The following is a 14,782-nucleotide window of genomic DNA, read 5'->3' as shown; positions in this document are numbered from 1 at the left end:
AAGACCTCTTTAGCCTTATCTAAATACTGTTCACTTATATGTTTCACTGTAAACACCTGGTCCACACACCCCCTACCTTTCCTAAAGCCTCCTTGTTCATCTATCCTATTCTCCGTCTTACTCTTAATTCTTTCAATAATAATTCTACCATACACTTTGCCAGGTATACTCAACAGACTTATCCCCCTATAATTTTTGCACTCTCTTTTATCCCCTTTGCCTTTATACAAAGGAACTATGCATGCTCTCTGCCAATCCCTAGGTACCTTACCCTCTTCCATATATTTATTAAATAATTGCACCAACCACTCCAAAACTACATCCCCACCTGCTTTTAAGATTTCTATCTTTATCCCATCAATCCCGGCTGCCTTACCCCCTTTCATTTTACCTACTGCCTCACGAACTTCCCCCACACTCACAACTGGCTCTTCCTCACTCCTACAAGATGTTGTTCCTCCTTGCCCTATACACGAAATCACAGCTTCCCTATCTTCATCAACATTTAACAATTCCTCAAAATATTCCCTCCATCTTCCCAATATCTCTAACTCTCCATTTAATAACTCTCCTCTCCTATTTTTAACTGACAAATCCATTTGTCCTCTAGGCTTTCTTAACTTGTTAATCTCACTCCAAAACTTTTTCTTATTTTCAACAAAATTTGTTGATAACATCTCACCCACTCTCTCATTTGCTCTCTTTTTACACTGCTTCACCACTCTCTTAACCTCTCTCTTTTTCTCCATATACTCTTCCCTCCTTGCATCACTTCTACTTTGTAAAAACTTCTCATAAGCTAACTTTTTCTCCCTTACTACTCTCTTCACATCATCATTCCACCAATCGCTCCTCTTCCCTCCCGCACCCACTTTCCTGTAACCACAAACTTCTACTGAACACTCTAACACTACATTTTTAAACCTACCCCATACGTCCTCGACCCCATTGCCTATGCTCTCATTAGCCCATCTATCCTCCAATAGCTGTTTATATCTTACCCTAACTGCCTCCTCTTTTAGTTTATAAACCTTCACCTCTCTCTTCCCTGATACTTCTATTCTCCTTGTATCCCATCTACCTTTTACTCTCAGTGTAGCTACAACTAGAAAGTGATCTGATATATCTGTGGCCCCTCTATAAACATGTACATCCTGAAGTCAACTCAACAGTCTTTTATCTACTAATACATAATCCAACAAACTACTGTCATTTCGCCCTACATGATATCTTGTATACTTATTTATCCTCTTTTTCTTAAAATATGTATTACCTATAACTAAACCCCTTTCTATACAAAGTTCAATCAAAGGGCTCCCATTATCATTTACACCTGGTACCCCAAACTTACCTACCACACCCTCTCTAAAAGTTTCTCCTACTTTAGCATTCAGGTCCCTTACCACAATTACTCTCTCACTTGGTTCAAAGGCTCCTATACATTCACTTAACATCTCCCAAAATCTCTCTCTCTCCTCTGCATTCCTCTCTTCTCCAGGTGCATACACGCTTATTATGACCCACTTCTCGCATCCAACCTTTACTTTAATCCACATAATTCTTGAATTTACACATTCATATTCTCTTTTCTCCTTCCATAACTGATCATTCAACATTACTGCTACCCCTTCCTTTGCTCTAACTCTCTCAGATACTCCAGATTTAATCCCATTTATTTCCCACCACCGAAACTCCCCTACCCCCTTCAGCTTTGTTTCGCTTAGGGCCAGGACATCCAACTTCTTTTCATTCATAACATCAGCAATCATCTGTTTCTTGTCATCCGCACTACATCCACGCACATTTAAGCATCCCAGTTTTATAAAGTTTTTCTTCTTCTCTTTTTTAGTAAATGTCTACAGGAGAAGGGGTTACTAGCCCATTGCTCCCGGCATTTTAGTCGCCTCATACGACACGCATGGCTTACGGAGGAAAGATTCTTTTCCACTTCCCCATGGACAATAGAAGAAATAAAGAGGAACAAGAGCTATTTAGAAAAAGGAGAAAAACCTAGATGTATGTACATATATATGCATGTACGTGTCTGTGAAGTGTGACCAAAGTGTAAGTGAGATATAAGCGACTATTGGCAGAAAGGTGGGCTAGTGCAAAGATGAGTAGTGGGGGGGTTGAACAGGGTTGGAATAGTTTTAAAAATGCAGTATTAGAATGTGGGGCAGAAGTTTGTGGTTATAGGAGGGTGGGGGCAGGAGGAAAGAGGAGTGATTGGTGGAATGATGAAGTAAAGGGTGTGATAAAAGAGAAAAAGGTAGCTTATGAGAGGTTTTTACAAAGCAGAAGTGTTATAAGAAGAGCAGAGTATATGGAGAGTAAAAGAAAGGTAAAGAGAGTGGTGAGAGAGTGCAAAAGGAGAGCAGATGATAGAGTAGGAGAGGCACTGTCAAGAAATTTTAATGAAAATAAGAAAAAATTTTGGAGTGAGTTAAACAAGTTAAGAAAGCCTAGGGAAAGTATTCATTTGTCAGTTAAAAACAGAGTAGGGGAGTTAGTAGATGGGGAGATGGAGGTATTAGGTAGATGGCGAGAATATTTTTGAGGAACTTTTAAATGTTAAGGAAGAAACAGAGGCAGTAATTTCATGCACTGGTCAGGGAGGTATACCATCTTTTAGGAGTGAAGAAGAGCAGAATGTAAGTGTGGGGGAGGTACATGAGGCATTACGTAAAATGAAAGGGGGTAAAGCTGGAACTGATGGGATCATGACAGAAATGTTAAAAGCAGGGGGTTAGTTATATAGTGTTGGAGTGGTTGGTACTTTTGTTTAATAAATGTATGAAAGAGGGGAAGGTACCTAGGGATTGGCGGAGAGCATGTATAGTCCCTTTATATAAAGGGAAAGGGGACAAAAGAGACTGTAAAAATTATAGAGGAATAAGCTTACTGAGTATACCAGGAAAAGTGTACGGTAGGGTTATAATTGAAAGAATTAGAGGTAAGACAGAATGTAGGATTGCGGATGAGCAAGGAGGTTTCAGAGTGGGTAGGGGATGTGTAGATCAAGTGTTTACATTGAAGCATATATGTGAACAGTATTTAGATAAAGGTAGGGAAGTTTTTATTGCATTTATGGATTTAGAAAAGGCATATGATAGAGTGGATAGAGGAGCAATGTGGCAGATGTTGCAAGTATATGGAATAGGTGGTAAGTTATTAAATGATGTAAAGAGTTTTTATGAGGATAGTGAGGCTCAGGTTAGGGTGTGTAGAAGAGAGGGAGACTACTTCCCGGTAAAAGTAGGTCTTAGACAGGGATGTGTAATGTCACCATGGTTGTTTAATATATTTATAGATGGGGTTGTAAAGGAAGTAAATGCTAGGGTGTTCGGGAGAGGGGTGGGATTAAATTTTGGGGAATCAAATTCAAAATGGGAATTGACACAGTTACTTTTTGCTGATGATACTGTGCTTATGGGAGATTCTAAAGAAAAATTGCAAAGGTTAGTGGATGAGTTTGGGAATGTGTGTAAAGGTAGAAAGTTGAAAGTGAACATAGAAAAGAGTAAGGTGATGAGGGTGTCAAATGATTTAGATAAAGAAAAATTGGATATCAAATTGGGGAGGAGGAGTATGGAATAAGTGAATGTTTTCAGATATTTGGGAGTTGACATGTCGGCAGATGGATTTATGAAGGATGAGGTTAATCATAGAATTGATGAGGGAAAAAAGGTGAGTGGTGCGTTGAGGTATATGTGGAGTCAAAAAACGTTATCTATGGAGGCAAAGAAGGGAATGTATGAAAGTATAGTAGTACCAACACTCTTATATGGGTGTGAAGCTTGGGTGGTAAATGCAGCAGCGAGGAGACGGTTGGAGGCAGTGGAGATGTCCTGTTTAAGGGCAATGTGTGGTGTAAATATTATGCAAAAAATTCGGAGTGTGGAAATTAGGAAAAGGTGTGGAGTTAATAAAAGTATTAGTCAGAGGGCAGAAGAGGGGTTGTTGAGGTGGTTTGGTCATTTAGAGAGAATGGATCAAAGTAGAATGACATGGAAAGCATATAAATCTATAGGGGAAGGAAGGCGGGGTAGGGGTCGTCCTCAAAAGGGTTGGAGAGAGGGGGTAAAGGAGGTTTTGTGGGCAAGGGGCTTGGACTTCCAGCAAGCGTGCTTGAGCGTGTTAGATAGGAGTGAATGGAGACGAATGGTACTTGGGACCTGACGATCTGTTGGAGTGTGAGCAGGGTAATATTTAGTGAAGGGATTCAGGGAAACCGGTTATTTTCATATAGTCGGACTTGAGTCCTGGAAATGGGAAGTACAATGCCTGCACTTTAGAGGGGTTTGGGATATTGGCAGTTTGGAGGGATATGTTGTGTATCTTTATATGTGTATGCTTCTAGACTGTTGTATTCTGAGCACCTCTGCAAAAACAGTGATAATGTGCGAGTGTGGTGAAAGTGTTGAATGATGATGAAAGTATTTTCTTTTTGGGGATTTTCTTTCTTTTTTGGGTCACCCTGCCTCGGTGGGAGACGGCCGAATTGTTGAAAAAAAAAAAAAAATGTTTATGCTATCATATATTAAGTGTGCAATAGAGCTAGGCCCAAAAACTGCATATAAAGTACATACAATACTTACCTTAAAATATTTTCATCCTTATTTTATAGTGAATATATTTATTGTAGGAAGTCTGAATAAACGAAGAATGTTTTTTTTTTTGAAAACTGCTGCATTAACGAAATGCTGTAAAGCAAGGCGCCATAAAGCGAAGCGCTGTAAAATGGGGCCTTCTTGTAGTAGTTACTGTGATGTTATACTGTAACAATTTTGTATGTTAATTATGATATTTCGAAATGCATAGTAGTGTGTGTGTGTGTGTGTGTGTGTACTCACCTAGTTGAGGTTGCGGGGGTCGAGTCCGAGCTCCTGGTGTGTGTGTGTGTGTGTGTGTGTGTGTGTGTGTGTGTATGTATCTGTGTGTGTGTATGTGTGTGTGTGTGTGTGTGTGTGTGTGTGTGTGTGTGTGTGTGTGTGTGTGTCTGTGTACTCACCTAATTGTGTGTGTGTGTGTGTGTGTGTGTGTATGTGTGTGTGTGTGTGTGTGTGTATATGTGTGTGTATATGTGTGTGTATATGTGTGTGTGTGTGTGTGTGTGTGTGTGTGTGTGTGTGTGTGTGTGTGTGTGTCTGTGTACTCACCTAATTGTGGTTGCAGGGGTCGAGACTCAGCTCCTGGCCCCACCTCTTCACTGATCGCTACTAGGTCCTCTACCTCTCTGCTTCCTGAGGTTTGTCATACCTCTTCTTAAAACTATGTATGGTTCCTGCCTCCACTACTTCACTTGCTAGGCTATTCCACTTCCTGACGACTCTATGATTGAAGAAATACTTCCTAACGTCCCTGTGACTCGTCTGAGTCTTCAGCTTCCAGTTGTGACCCCTTGTTTCTGTGTCCCCTCTCTGGAACATCCTATCTCTGTCCACCTTGTCTATTCATCGCAGTATCTTGTATGTCGTTATCATGTCTCCCCTGACCCTTCTGTCCTCCAGTGGCATCAGTCCGATTTCCCTCATCCTTTCCTCGTTCGACATTCCCCTGAGCTCTGGGACTAGCCTTGTTGCTAACCTTTGTACTTTCTCTAACTTCTTGACGTGCTTGACCAGGTGTGGGTTCCAGACTGGTGCTGCATACTCCAGTATGGGCCTAACATACACAGTGTATAGTGTCATGAACGATTCCTTATTAAGGTATCGGAACGCTATTCTCAGGTTTGCCAGGCGCCCGTATGCTGCAGCAGTTATTTGGTTGATGTGTGCCTCCGGTGACGTGCTCGGTGTTATGGTCGCCCCAAGGTCTTTCTCCCTGAGTGAGGTCTGTAGTCTTTGTCCACCTAGCCTATACTCTGTCTGCGGTCTTCTTTGCCCCTCCCCAATCTTCATGACTTTGCATTTGGAAGGGTTGAATTCGAGAAGCCAGTTTCTGGACCACATGTCCAGCCTGTCCAGGTCTCTTTGCAGTCCTGCCTCATCCTCATCCGATTTAATTATTCTCATCAGCTGCACATCATCTGCGAATAGGGACACTTCAGAGTCTATTCCTTCCATCATGTCGTTCGCATATATCAAAAATAGCACTGGTCCTAGAACTGACCCCTGTGGGACCCCGCTCGTGTGTGTGTGTGTTTAGTAAGTGTAAAAAATAAAATATGATCAAGCCTAATTTTTATTTGCAAAGAAATACAAATGAAGGTGAAAGCATAGGTAAGAATTTTTTTGGTCTATATTTACTTTAGTTGCCTAGTGGTGTTAGATGATAATTTATAGATTACATTGAATATTAACAAGTGAGTAGGTAGGTAGTAGGTTGGTAGACAGCAACCACCCAGGGAAGTACTACCATCCTGCCAGATGACTGTGAAACAGAAACCTGTAACTGTTTTACATGATGGTAGGATTGCTGGTGTCCTTTTCTGTCTCATAAACACACTAGATAACAGGGATATCTTGCTACTCCTACTTACACTTTGGTCACACTTCATAGACATGCACATACATATATATATATACATACATCTAGGTTTTTCTCCTTTTTCTAAATAGCTCTTGTTCTTCTTTATTTCTTCTGTTGTCCATGGGGAAGTGGAAAAGAATCTTTCCTCCGTAAGCCATGCGTGTCGTATGAGGCGACTAAAATGCCGGGAGCAATGGGCTAGTAACCCCTTCTCCTGTAAACATTTACTAAAAAAGAGAAGAAAAACTTTATAAAACTGGGATGCTTGAATGTGCGTGGATGTAGTGCGGATGACAAGAAACAGATGATTGCTGATGTTATGAATGAAAAGAAGTTGGATGTCCTGGTCCTAAGCGAAACAAAGCTGAAGGGGGTAGGGGAGTTTCGGTGGGGGGAAATAAATGGGATTAAATCTGGAGTATCTGAAAGAGTTAGAGCAAAGGAAGGGGTAGCAGTAATGTTGAAGGATCAGTTATGGAAGGAGAAGAGAGAATATGAATGTGTAAATTCAAGAATTATGTGGATTAAAGTAAAAGTTGGATGCGAAAAGTGGGTCATAATAAGCGTGCATGCACCTAGAGAAGAGAGGAATGTAGAGGAGAGAGAAGGATTTTGGGAGATGTTAAGTGAATGTATAGGAGCCTTTGGACCAAGTGAGAGAGTAATTGTGGTAGGGGATCTGAATGCTAAAGTAGGAGAAACTTTTAGAGAGGGTGTGGTAGGTAAGTTTGGGGTGCCAGGTGTAAATGATAATGGGAGCCCTTTGATTGAACTTTGTATAGAAAGGGGTTTAGTTATAGGTAATACATATTTTAAGAAAAAGAGGATAAATAAGTATACAAGATATGATGTGGGGCGAAATGACAGTAGTTTGTTGGATTATGTATTGGTAGATAAAAGACTGTTGAGTAGACTTCAGGATGTACATGTTTATAGAGGGGCCACAGATATATCAGATCACTTTCTAGTTGTAGCTACACTGAGAGTAAAAGGTAGATGGGATACAAGGAGAATAGAAGCATCAGGGAAGAGAGAGGTGAAGGTTTATAAACTAAAAGAGGAGGCAGTTAGGGTAAGATATAAACAGCTATTGGTTTGGAAGTTAGGAGGAGGTGTGGGATTACCAAAACTGTTGTCCAGAGGGCAGAGGAAAGGTTGTTGAGGTGGTTCGGACATGTAGAGAGAATGGAGCGAAACAGAGCGACTTCAAGAGTGTATCAGTCTGTAGTGGAAGGAAGGCGGGGTAGGGGTTGGCCTAGGAAAGGTTGGAGGGAGGGGGTAAAGGAGGTTTTGTGTGCGAGGGGCTTGGACTTCCAGCAGGCATGCGTGAGCATGTTTGATAGGAGTGAATGGAGACAAATGGTTTTTAATACTTGACGTGCTGTTGGAGTGTGAGCAAAGTAACATTTATGAAGGGGTTCAGGGAAACCGGCAGGCCGGACTTGAGTCCTGGAGATGGGAAGTACAGTGCCTGCACTCTGAAGGAGGGGTGTTAATGTTGCAGTTTAAAAACTGTAGTGTAAAGCACCCTTCCGGCAAGACAGTGATGAAGTAAATGATGGTGAAAGTTTTTCTTTTTCGGGCCACCCTGCCTTTGTGGGAATCGGCCAGTGTGTTAATAAAAAAAAAACACGCTAGATAACAGGGATATCTTGCTACTCCTACTTACAGTTTGGTCACACTTCACAGACACACACATGCATATATACATACATCTAGGTTTTTTCTCCTTTTTCTAAATAGCTCTTGTTCTTCTTTATTTCTTCTGTTGTCCATGGGGAAGTGGAAAAGAATCTTTCCTCCGTAAGCCATGCCTGTCATATGAGGCGACTAAAATGCCGCGAGCAATGGGCTAGTAACCCCTTCTCCTGTAAACATTTACTAAAAAAGAGAAGAAGAAAAACTTTATAAAACTGGGATGCTTGAATGTGCGTGGATGTAGTGCGGATGATAAGAAACAGATGATTGCTGATGTTATGAATGCAAAGAAGTTGGATGTCCTGGCCCTAAGTGAAACAAAGCTGAAGGGGGTAGGGGAGTTTTGGTGGGGAGAAATAAATGGGATTAGATCTGGAGTATTTGAGAGAGTTAGAGCTAAGGAAGGGGTAGCAATAATGTTGAAGGATCAGTTATGGAAGGAGAAAAGAGAATGTGAATATGTAAATTCAAGGATTATGTGGATTAAAGTAAAGGCTGGATGCGAAAAGTGGGTCATAATAAGCGTGTATGCACCTGGAGAAGAGAGGAATGTAGAGGAGAGAGAGAGATTTTTGGAGATGTTAAGTGAATGTATAGGAACCTTTGAACCAAGTGAGAGAGTAATTGTGGTAGGGGATCTGAATGCTAAAGTAGGAGAAACTTTTAGAGAGGGTGTGGTAGGTAAGTTTGGGGTACCAGGTGTAAATGATAATGGGAGCCCTTTGATTGAACTTTGTATAGAAAGGGGTTTAGTGATAGGTAATACATATTTTAACAAAAAGAGGATAAATAAGTATACAAGATATGATGTAGGGCAAAATGACAGTAGTTTGTTGGATTATGTATTGGTAGATAAACGACTGTTGAGTAGACTTCAGGATGTACATGTTTATAGAGGTGCCACAGATATATCAGATCACTTTTTAGTTGTAGCTACACTGAGAGTAAAAGGTAGATGGGATACAAGGAGAATTGAAGCATCAGGTAAGAGAAAGGTGAAGGTTTATAAACTAAAAGAGGAGGCAGTTAGGGTAAGATATAAACAGCTATTGGAGGATAGATGGGCTAACGAGAGCATAGGCAATGGGGTCGAAGAGGTATGGGGTAGGTTTAAAAATGAGGTGTTAGAGTGTTCAGCAGAAGTTTGTGGTTACAGGAAAGTGGGTGCGGGAGGGAAGAGGAGCAATTGGTGGAATGATGATGTAAAGAGAGTAGTAAGGGAGAAAAAGTTAGCATACACCTGACATGTAGAGAGAGTGGAGCGAAACAGAATGATTTCAAGAGTGTATCAGTCTGTAGTGGAAGGAAGGCGGGGTAGGGGTCGGCCTAAGAAAGGTTGGAGGGAGGGGGTAAAGGAGGTTTCGTGTGCGAGGGGCTTGGACTTCCAGCGGGCATGCATGAGCGTGTTTGATAGGAGTGAATGGAGACAAATGTTTTTTAATACTTGACATGCTGTTGGAGTGTGAGCAAAGTAACATTTATGAAGGGATTCAGGAAAACCGGCAGGCCGGACTTGAGTCCTGGAGATGGGAAGTACAGTGCCTGCACTCTGAAGGAGAGGTGTTAATGTTGCAGTTTAAAAACTGTAGTGTAAAGCACCCTTCTGGCAAGAGAGTGATGGAGTGAATGATGGTGAAAGTTTTTTTTTTTGGGCCACCCTGCCTTGGCGGGAATCGGCCAATGTGTTAATAAAAATAAAAAAAAGTGGATTTTGCAATACACATATAGTTTTATGTGCAAATAGTTAATTTTTTTAAGGTTTGTGGCATTCACTATTTATATTAGCTGAGTGTTTGATTGTTATTTCAGAATGTAAATTCTGTGCAATGAAAGCAATTATAATCTGAGATTAAGTAAACAAGGTAAGCAATATAGCTCACCCACACCAAACCTGACCTAAACTACCATTTAACTCACAATACAGGCTAGGTTATATTACATTATGTTAAATTATATTAGATCGAGTTTTTTTTTTTGGGGGGGGTTTGAGCAAGAAAGTTTTCTTTTTATATGCAAAATATTTATGTGTTCGTTGAACAACCCACTTTATGTTATAGAGTTTACATAATGATTTGCATATTATGAGCAGGTAAAGTGAATATTAACCATATTTTTATGTTGCCCATATTACTAACAGAATTTTGAGCAAGTTTTACCATTAACAGTTTTATTCAAAGTATATTTAATATTTTAGAAAAAATGTAGTAATTGAGATATACTGTGGGAATCAAAGGAGATGTTTCGGCACCAAGTGGCTTAATTGATAAAGTCACCATTGGCAACACGTCTCCTTTAATAAATGATTGTTTGAACACATCGCCTCCAGGCTGAGGGACTGATTACCTCAAACTCTTCTTTATCTTCCACTTTTTTCTGCATTAGACTGAAGAAGCCACTGGCTGGCAAAACGTTTCCAGAGTAAAGATACCCGTATGTTGCTCACGTGTCTCATTTATCAATAAATGATTCTGCGTGTGTGTGTGTGCGCGCGTTATTCCCACAATCTGTTGGTATTTACATACTTGTACATGTGTAATAAATGATACACAGTATGAGGATTAGTATCAGCCAATTATAAAACAACATAACCAGAGATAGAGAGATCAGCAGTGTAAAAATATTTGTTTAATTTTGGACAAATACTTAGGTATAAAAGAATTAAATGTAAGAGAATTAAGTATAAGAGAACTGGATAGAAGAGAATTATATATAAGATGATTAGATAGAGAAGTCTTAACTAGTCATGTGTGGAACCACACACATGCACACATCTGTAACTCAAGATGATCTTATCATTGCATAAGAACATACGAATGGAGGAACGGTGCAGCAGGCCTACTAGCCCACACAAGGCAGGTCCTTATAAAAAAAAACACCCATGTATTTAAGAACTTAAGTACACATTACCCAAGAATTTACTCCCGTACCCCAAACACCAATCACACCCAGCCCCTCCCACTCATATAGTTGTCCATTCTCTTCTTAAACCTACCCAGGGTCCTAGTCTCTATTACCCTACTCGGAAGACTGTTCCACGCATCCACAACTCTGAAAACCAGTACTTACTTATGTCCTTTCTAAATCTAAATTTATCAAACTTAAATCCGTTATTTCTGGTTCTTACCTGATTCGGTATCCTCATTATTTTATTAATATCCCCCTTGTTTATGCCCAACATCCACTTACACACTTCGATGATGTCTCCTCTCATTCTACGTCTCTCAAGTCTGTCCTCATATAGGAGATTTCCTTCTGTGTGTTCTCCAATGAATTTATATCCATTACATAGTAAGGAGACCAAAACTGAGCAGCATAATCTAAGTGAAGCCTTACTAATGATGTATAGAGCTGCAGAATAATTTTTGGACTCCTGTTACTTATACTTCTTGATATAAATCCACGTAATCTGTAAGCCTTATTGCACACACTTAGGCACTGTTAGTCTTGGCTTCAGATTTCTCCTTACCATAACTCCAAAGTCTTTTTCACATTCTGTGTGATCAAGCTATACATCACCATCACCTAGTTTATAACTTCGAGGGTTATTTTCATTCCCAAGGACTAGGACTTGACACTTGTCCACATTGAACATTATCTACCACATTTCAGACCAAGACATTAATTTGTCCAAAACCTCCTGGAGTTCATTGGTATCCTCTTCAGAATCAATCAGTCGGCCTATTTTTGTATCATCAGCAAATTTGCTCATGTCGCTTGTAATTCCTTCATCAAGGTCATTAATGTAAATTATGAACAAGTGGGCCACTGGTGACAGGTCCCCATTCATGTTTGACCCCTTTAATGGAAACTGCTCTTTTACTTTAACACATACTGTACAATTCTCAAACAGTACAGAATCTTACTGTGCTTAACTCGGGGTACTTTTCCCTACAGTAAATTACCCAATACTAAATTTTATTTTTGGCTTTCTGCTAATCCATGGGCCACTAAAAATAAACGACGGGTAAATAGAGATAAGTGATGATACTGAATGCCATACTAATTTTCAACCCTCAGACATCATGTTGCCATGTGTGGTGATGGCTGCAATGACTGTGGGGCACTAAAGGTGGCCAATGCAGGAATCTCCTTGTCATCAGCTGAAGCATCTGTGGCGGCACCCTTCACCTCGAAGAAGGAGAACATTGCATGTGTCCTCACAGTTATACGTGAAGGCCGAGCAACACTCGTCTCCATTTTTTCTGCATTCAAATACAATGTTGTGTCCTATTTTGGTGCCCTAATCTGTGTCCTCTTTCACTTCTCGGTAAGTCTTTTTCTCAGACAGCCGCTTATGAGCTCAGAGTGCAATCCAGGTGAGAAAAAAGGTCAATATGTAGATTCAGTCACAGATTAGATCAGTGTGTGAGCAAGGGCAGGGCTAGTTGACCTTTGTATTGTCTCAGGACTAATAAGAACATAGTACAGATTCAAAATAACAAATGTCAGCATTTCAGCCCAGGAAAAAAATGTCAGGAATAGAGCTCGCATAACCAGGGAGTCTTAGCATGAAAGAGATACTACAGTCAAAAGGAAATCCTATATATGTATATTTGACAAATAAAGTGCCTTCCATATATGGCTGAAATACTGACTAGAGTGGAATATCTTTTTGATTTAGGAAATAGGAGTCATTTTACCATTGACTGATGAGGGAAGATCAAATCAGGGATTGAGAGGCCCCTCCCCTCATACTGTAGTAATAAATCTTTTCAAAAATATGAACACGTAGTTATAGCATTGTGAAACTACCTAGATGTTTTTTACAAAAGTTATTCCAGTGCCAATAGAAATATGTTATTCTAGCAAGGATTCTCCATTAAAGCTTGTAAAGAGTTTTTCTTGAGAGATATCAAGATAAATAACATTCATGCAGTGTTTGCTGGAAGTTACAACTTCCTCCATAGCTTGCGATAATCAGAAACATTATTAGTTTATTGGCAGTTTGGAGAGATATATTGTGTATTTTTATACATATACAGGTCTCCCTCAACATTCACGTTTTCAACTTTCACGGGCTTCACACATTCGCGAATTCCCAACCGCCAAATTCCCAGCCACCAAATTCCCAGCCACCAAATTCCCAGCCGCCAAATCATATTTAAGTTTCCCGCCACCTGCGAGTCCCTACTACCCTCCCTCCGACCCCCGCAACTGGCAGCCAGTCCTCCCACCACTCAGTGTGGTGAGTGTTTTGTTTGTTCATTATTTGCTATTAAACTACAGTATAAATAATGTAAACCCATTCATGACTGCATATTGGAATGGCTATTCAGACAGGTATTAGACAGTGACATCATGTGTTTACTCTTGAACACTGCAAAGAATTAAACATTTCTGCTACAGCTAATAATAACAATAGTAATAATAATAATAATAATAATAATAATAAATATGATATAACTGAAGAAGGAAATTGTACAAAAATACGAGGGAGTGGTTGACACATTGTCAGTGTGGCTTTGTTTATGCTGGAGTGAACATTAGTCTCCCGGCTCTTCCAAACATTTCACAATAATTCATTGTGTTTGATGCTTGTAGATTGAGTGTGACTGGAGTGGTAGAGACAGTGAATGAGGCAATGGTATTTAATAACATACATGTTATTAATAATATGTACTATTATTATTTATAACATATACGTGTTATTAAATACATACATGTTAATAATAATACATGTTATTAATAATAACATGTACTATTATTATTTATAACATATATGTTATTAAATACCACTGCCTCAACCGCTGAATTATTGTGAAATGTTTGGAAGAGCAGGGAGACTAATGTTCACTCCAGCATAAACAAAGTCACACTGACGATGTGTCAACCAGTCCCTCGTATTTTTGTACAATTTCCTTCTTCAATTATATCGTATTTATTATTATTATTATTATTAATATTATTATTATTATTATTATTATTATTATTATTATTATTATTACTATTGTTATTATTAGCAATAGCAGAAATGTTTGATTCTTTGCTGTGTTCAAGAGTAAACACATGATGTCACCATCTAATACCTTTCCTAATAGCCATTCCAATATGCAGTCATGAATGGGTTTACATTATTTATTCTGTAGTTTAATAGCAAATAATGAACAAACAAAACACTCGCCACACTGAGTGGTGGAAGGGCTGGCTGCCATTTGCGGGGGTCGGAGGGAGGGTAGTAGGGACTCGCAGTGGTGGAGGCAGTGGTGGAGTCTGTGGTATTTAATAACATACATGTTATTAACATACATGTTATTAAATAACATACGTTATTAAAGCATAACATGTATATATTTAGTACAATTTACGACATTTTCATGTATTTTATGATTATTCATGGTTTAACAAGTTAAGGAAGCAGTATTGTAATATATTTCCCTACAATACATTGGGGCACCAAACATTCATGTTTTTTCAACATTCGCGAGGCTCTTGATCCCCTAACCCTCGCGAATGTTGAGGGAGACCTGTATATTTCTAAACTGTTGTATTCTGGGCACCTCTGCAAAAACAGTGATTAGGTGTGAGTGAGGTGAAAATGTTGAATGATGATGAAAGTATTTTCTTTTTGGGGATTTTCTTTCTCTTTGGGTCACCCTTCCTCGGTGGGAGACGG

At 39.6% G+C, this 14,782-nt stretch overlaps 1 protein-coding gene across 3 annotated transcripts in view; it reads left to right on the top strand.

Annotated features, from left to right (window-relative positions):
- Positions 1 to 14,782, top strand: part of LOC128685119 (polyamine-transporting ATPase 13A2) — a 212,362-nt gene that overhangs the window by 133,097 nt on the left and 64,483 nt on the right. For all 3 annotated transcript variants that reach the window (XM_070102010.1, XM_070102005.1, XM_070102019.1), the window contains one exon: positions 12,187 to 12,436. In XM_070102010.1, the coding sequence (XP_069958111.1) occupies positions 12,187 to 12,436 (250 nt within the window). The remainder of the gene's footprint in view (positions 1 to 12,186; positions 12,437 to 14,782) is intronic.

This window comes from Cherax quadricarinatus, chromosome 5 (assembly GCF_038502225.1).
Source record: "Cherax quadricarinatus isolate ZL_2023a chromosome 5, ASM3850222v1, whole genome shotgun sequence".
NCBI lineage: Eukaryota > Metazoa > Arthropoda > Malacostraca > Decapoda > Parastacidae > Cherax > Cherax quadricarinatus.
This window is presented reverse-complemented; position numbering and strand designations above follow the sequence as displayed.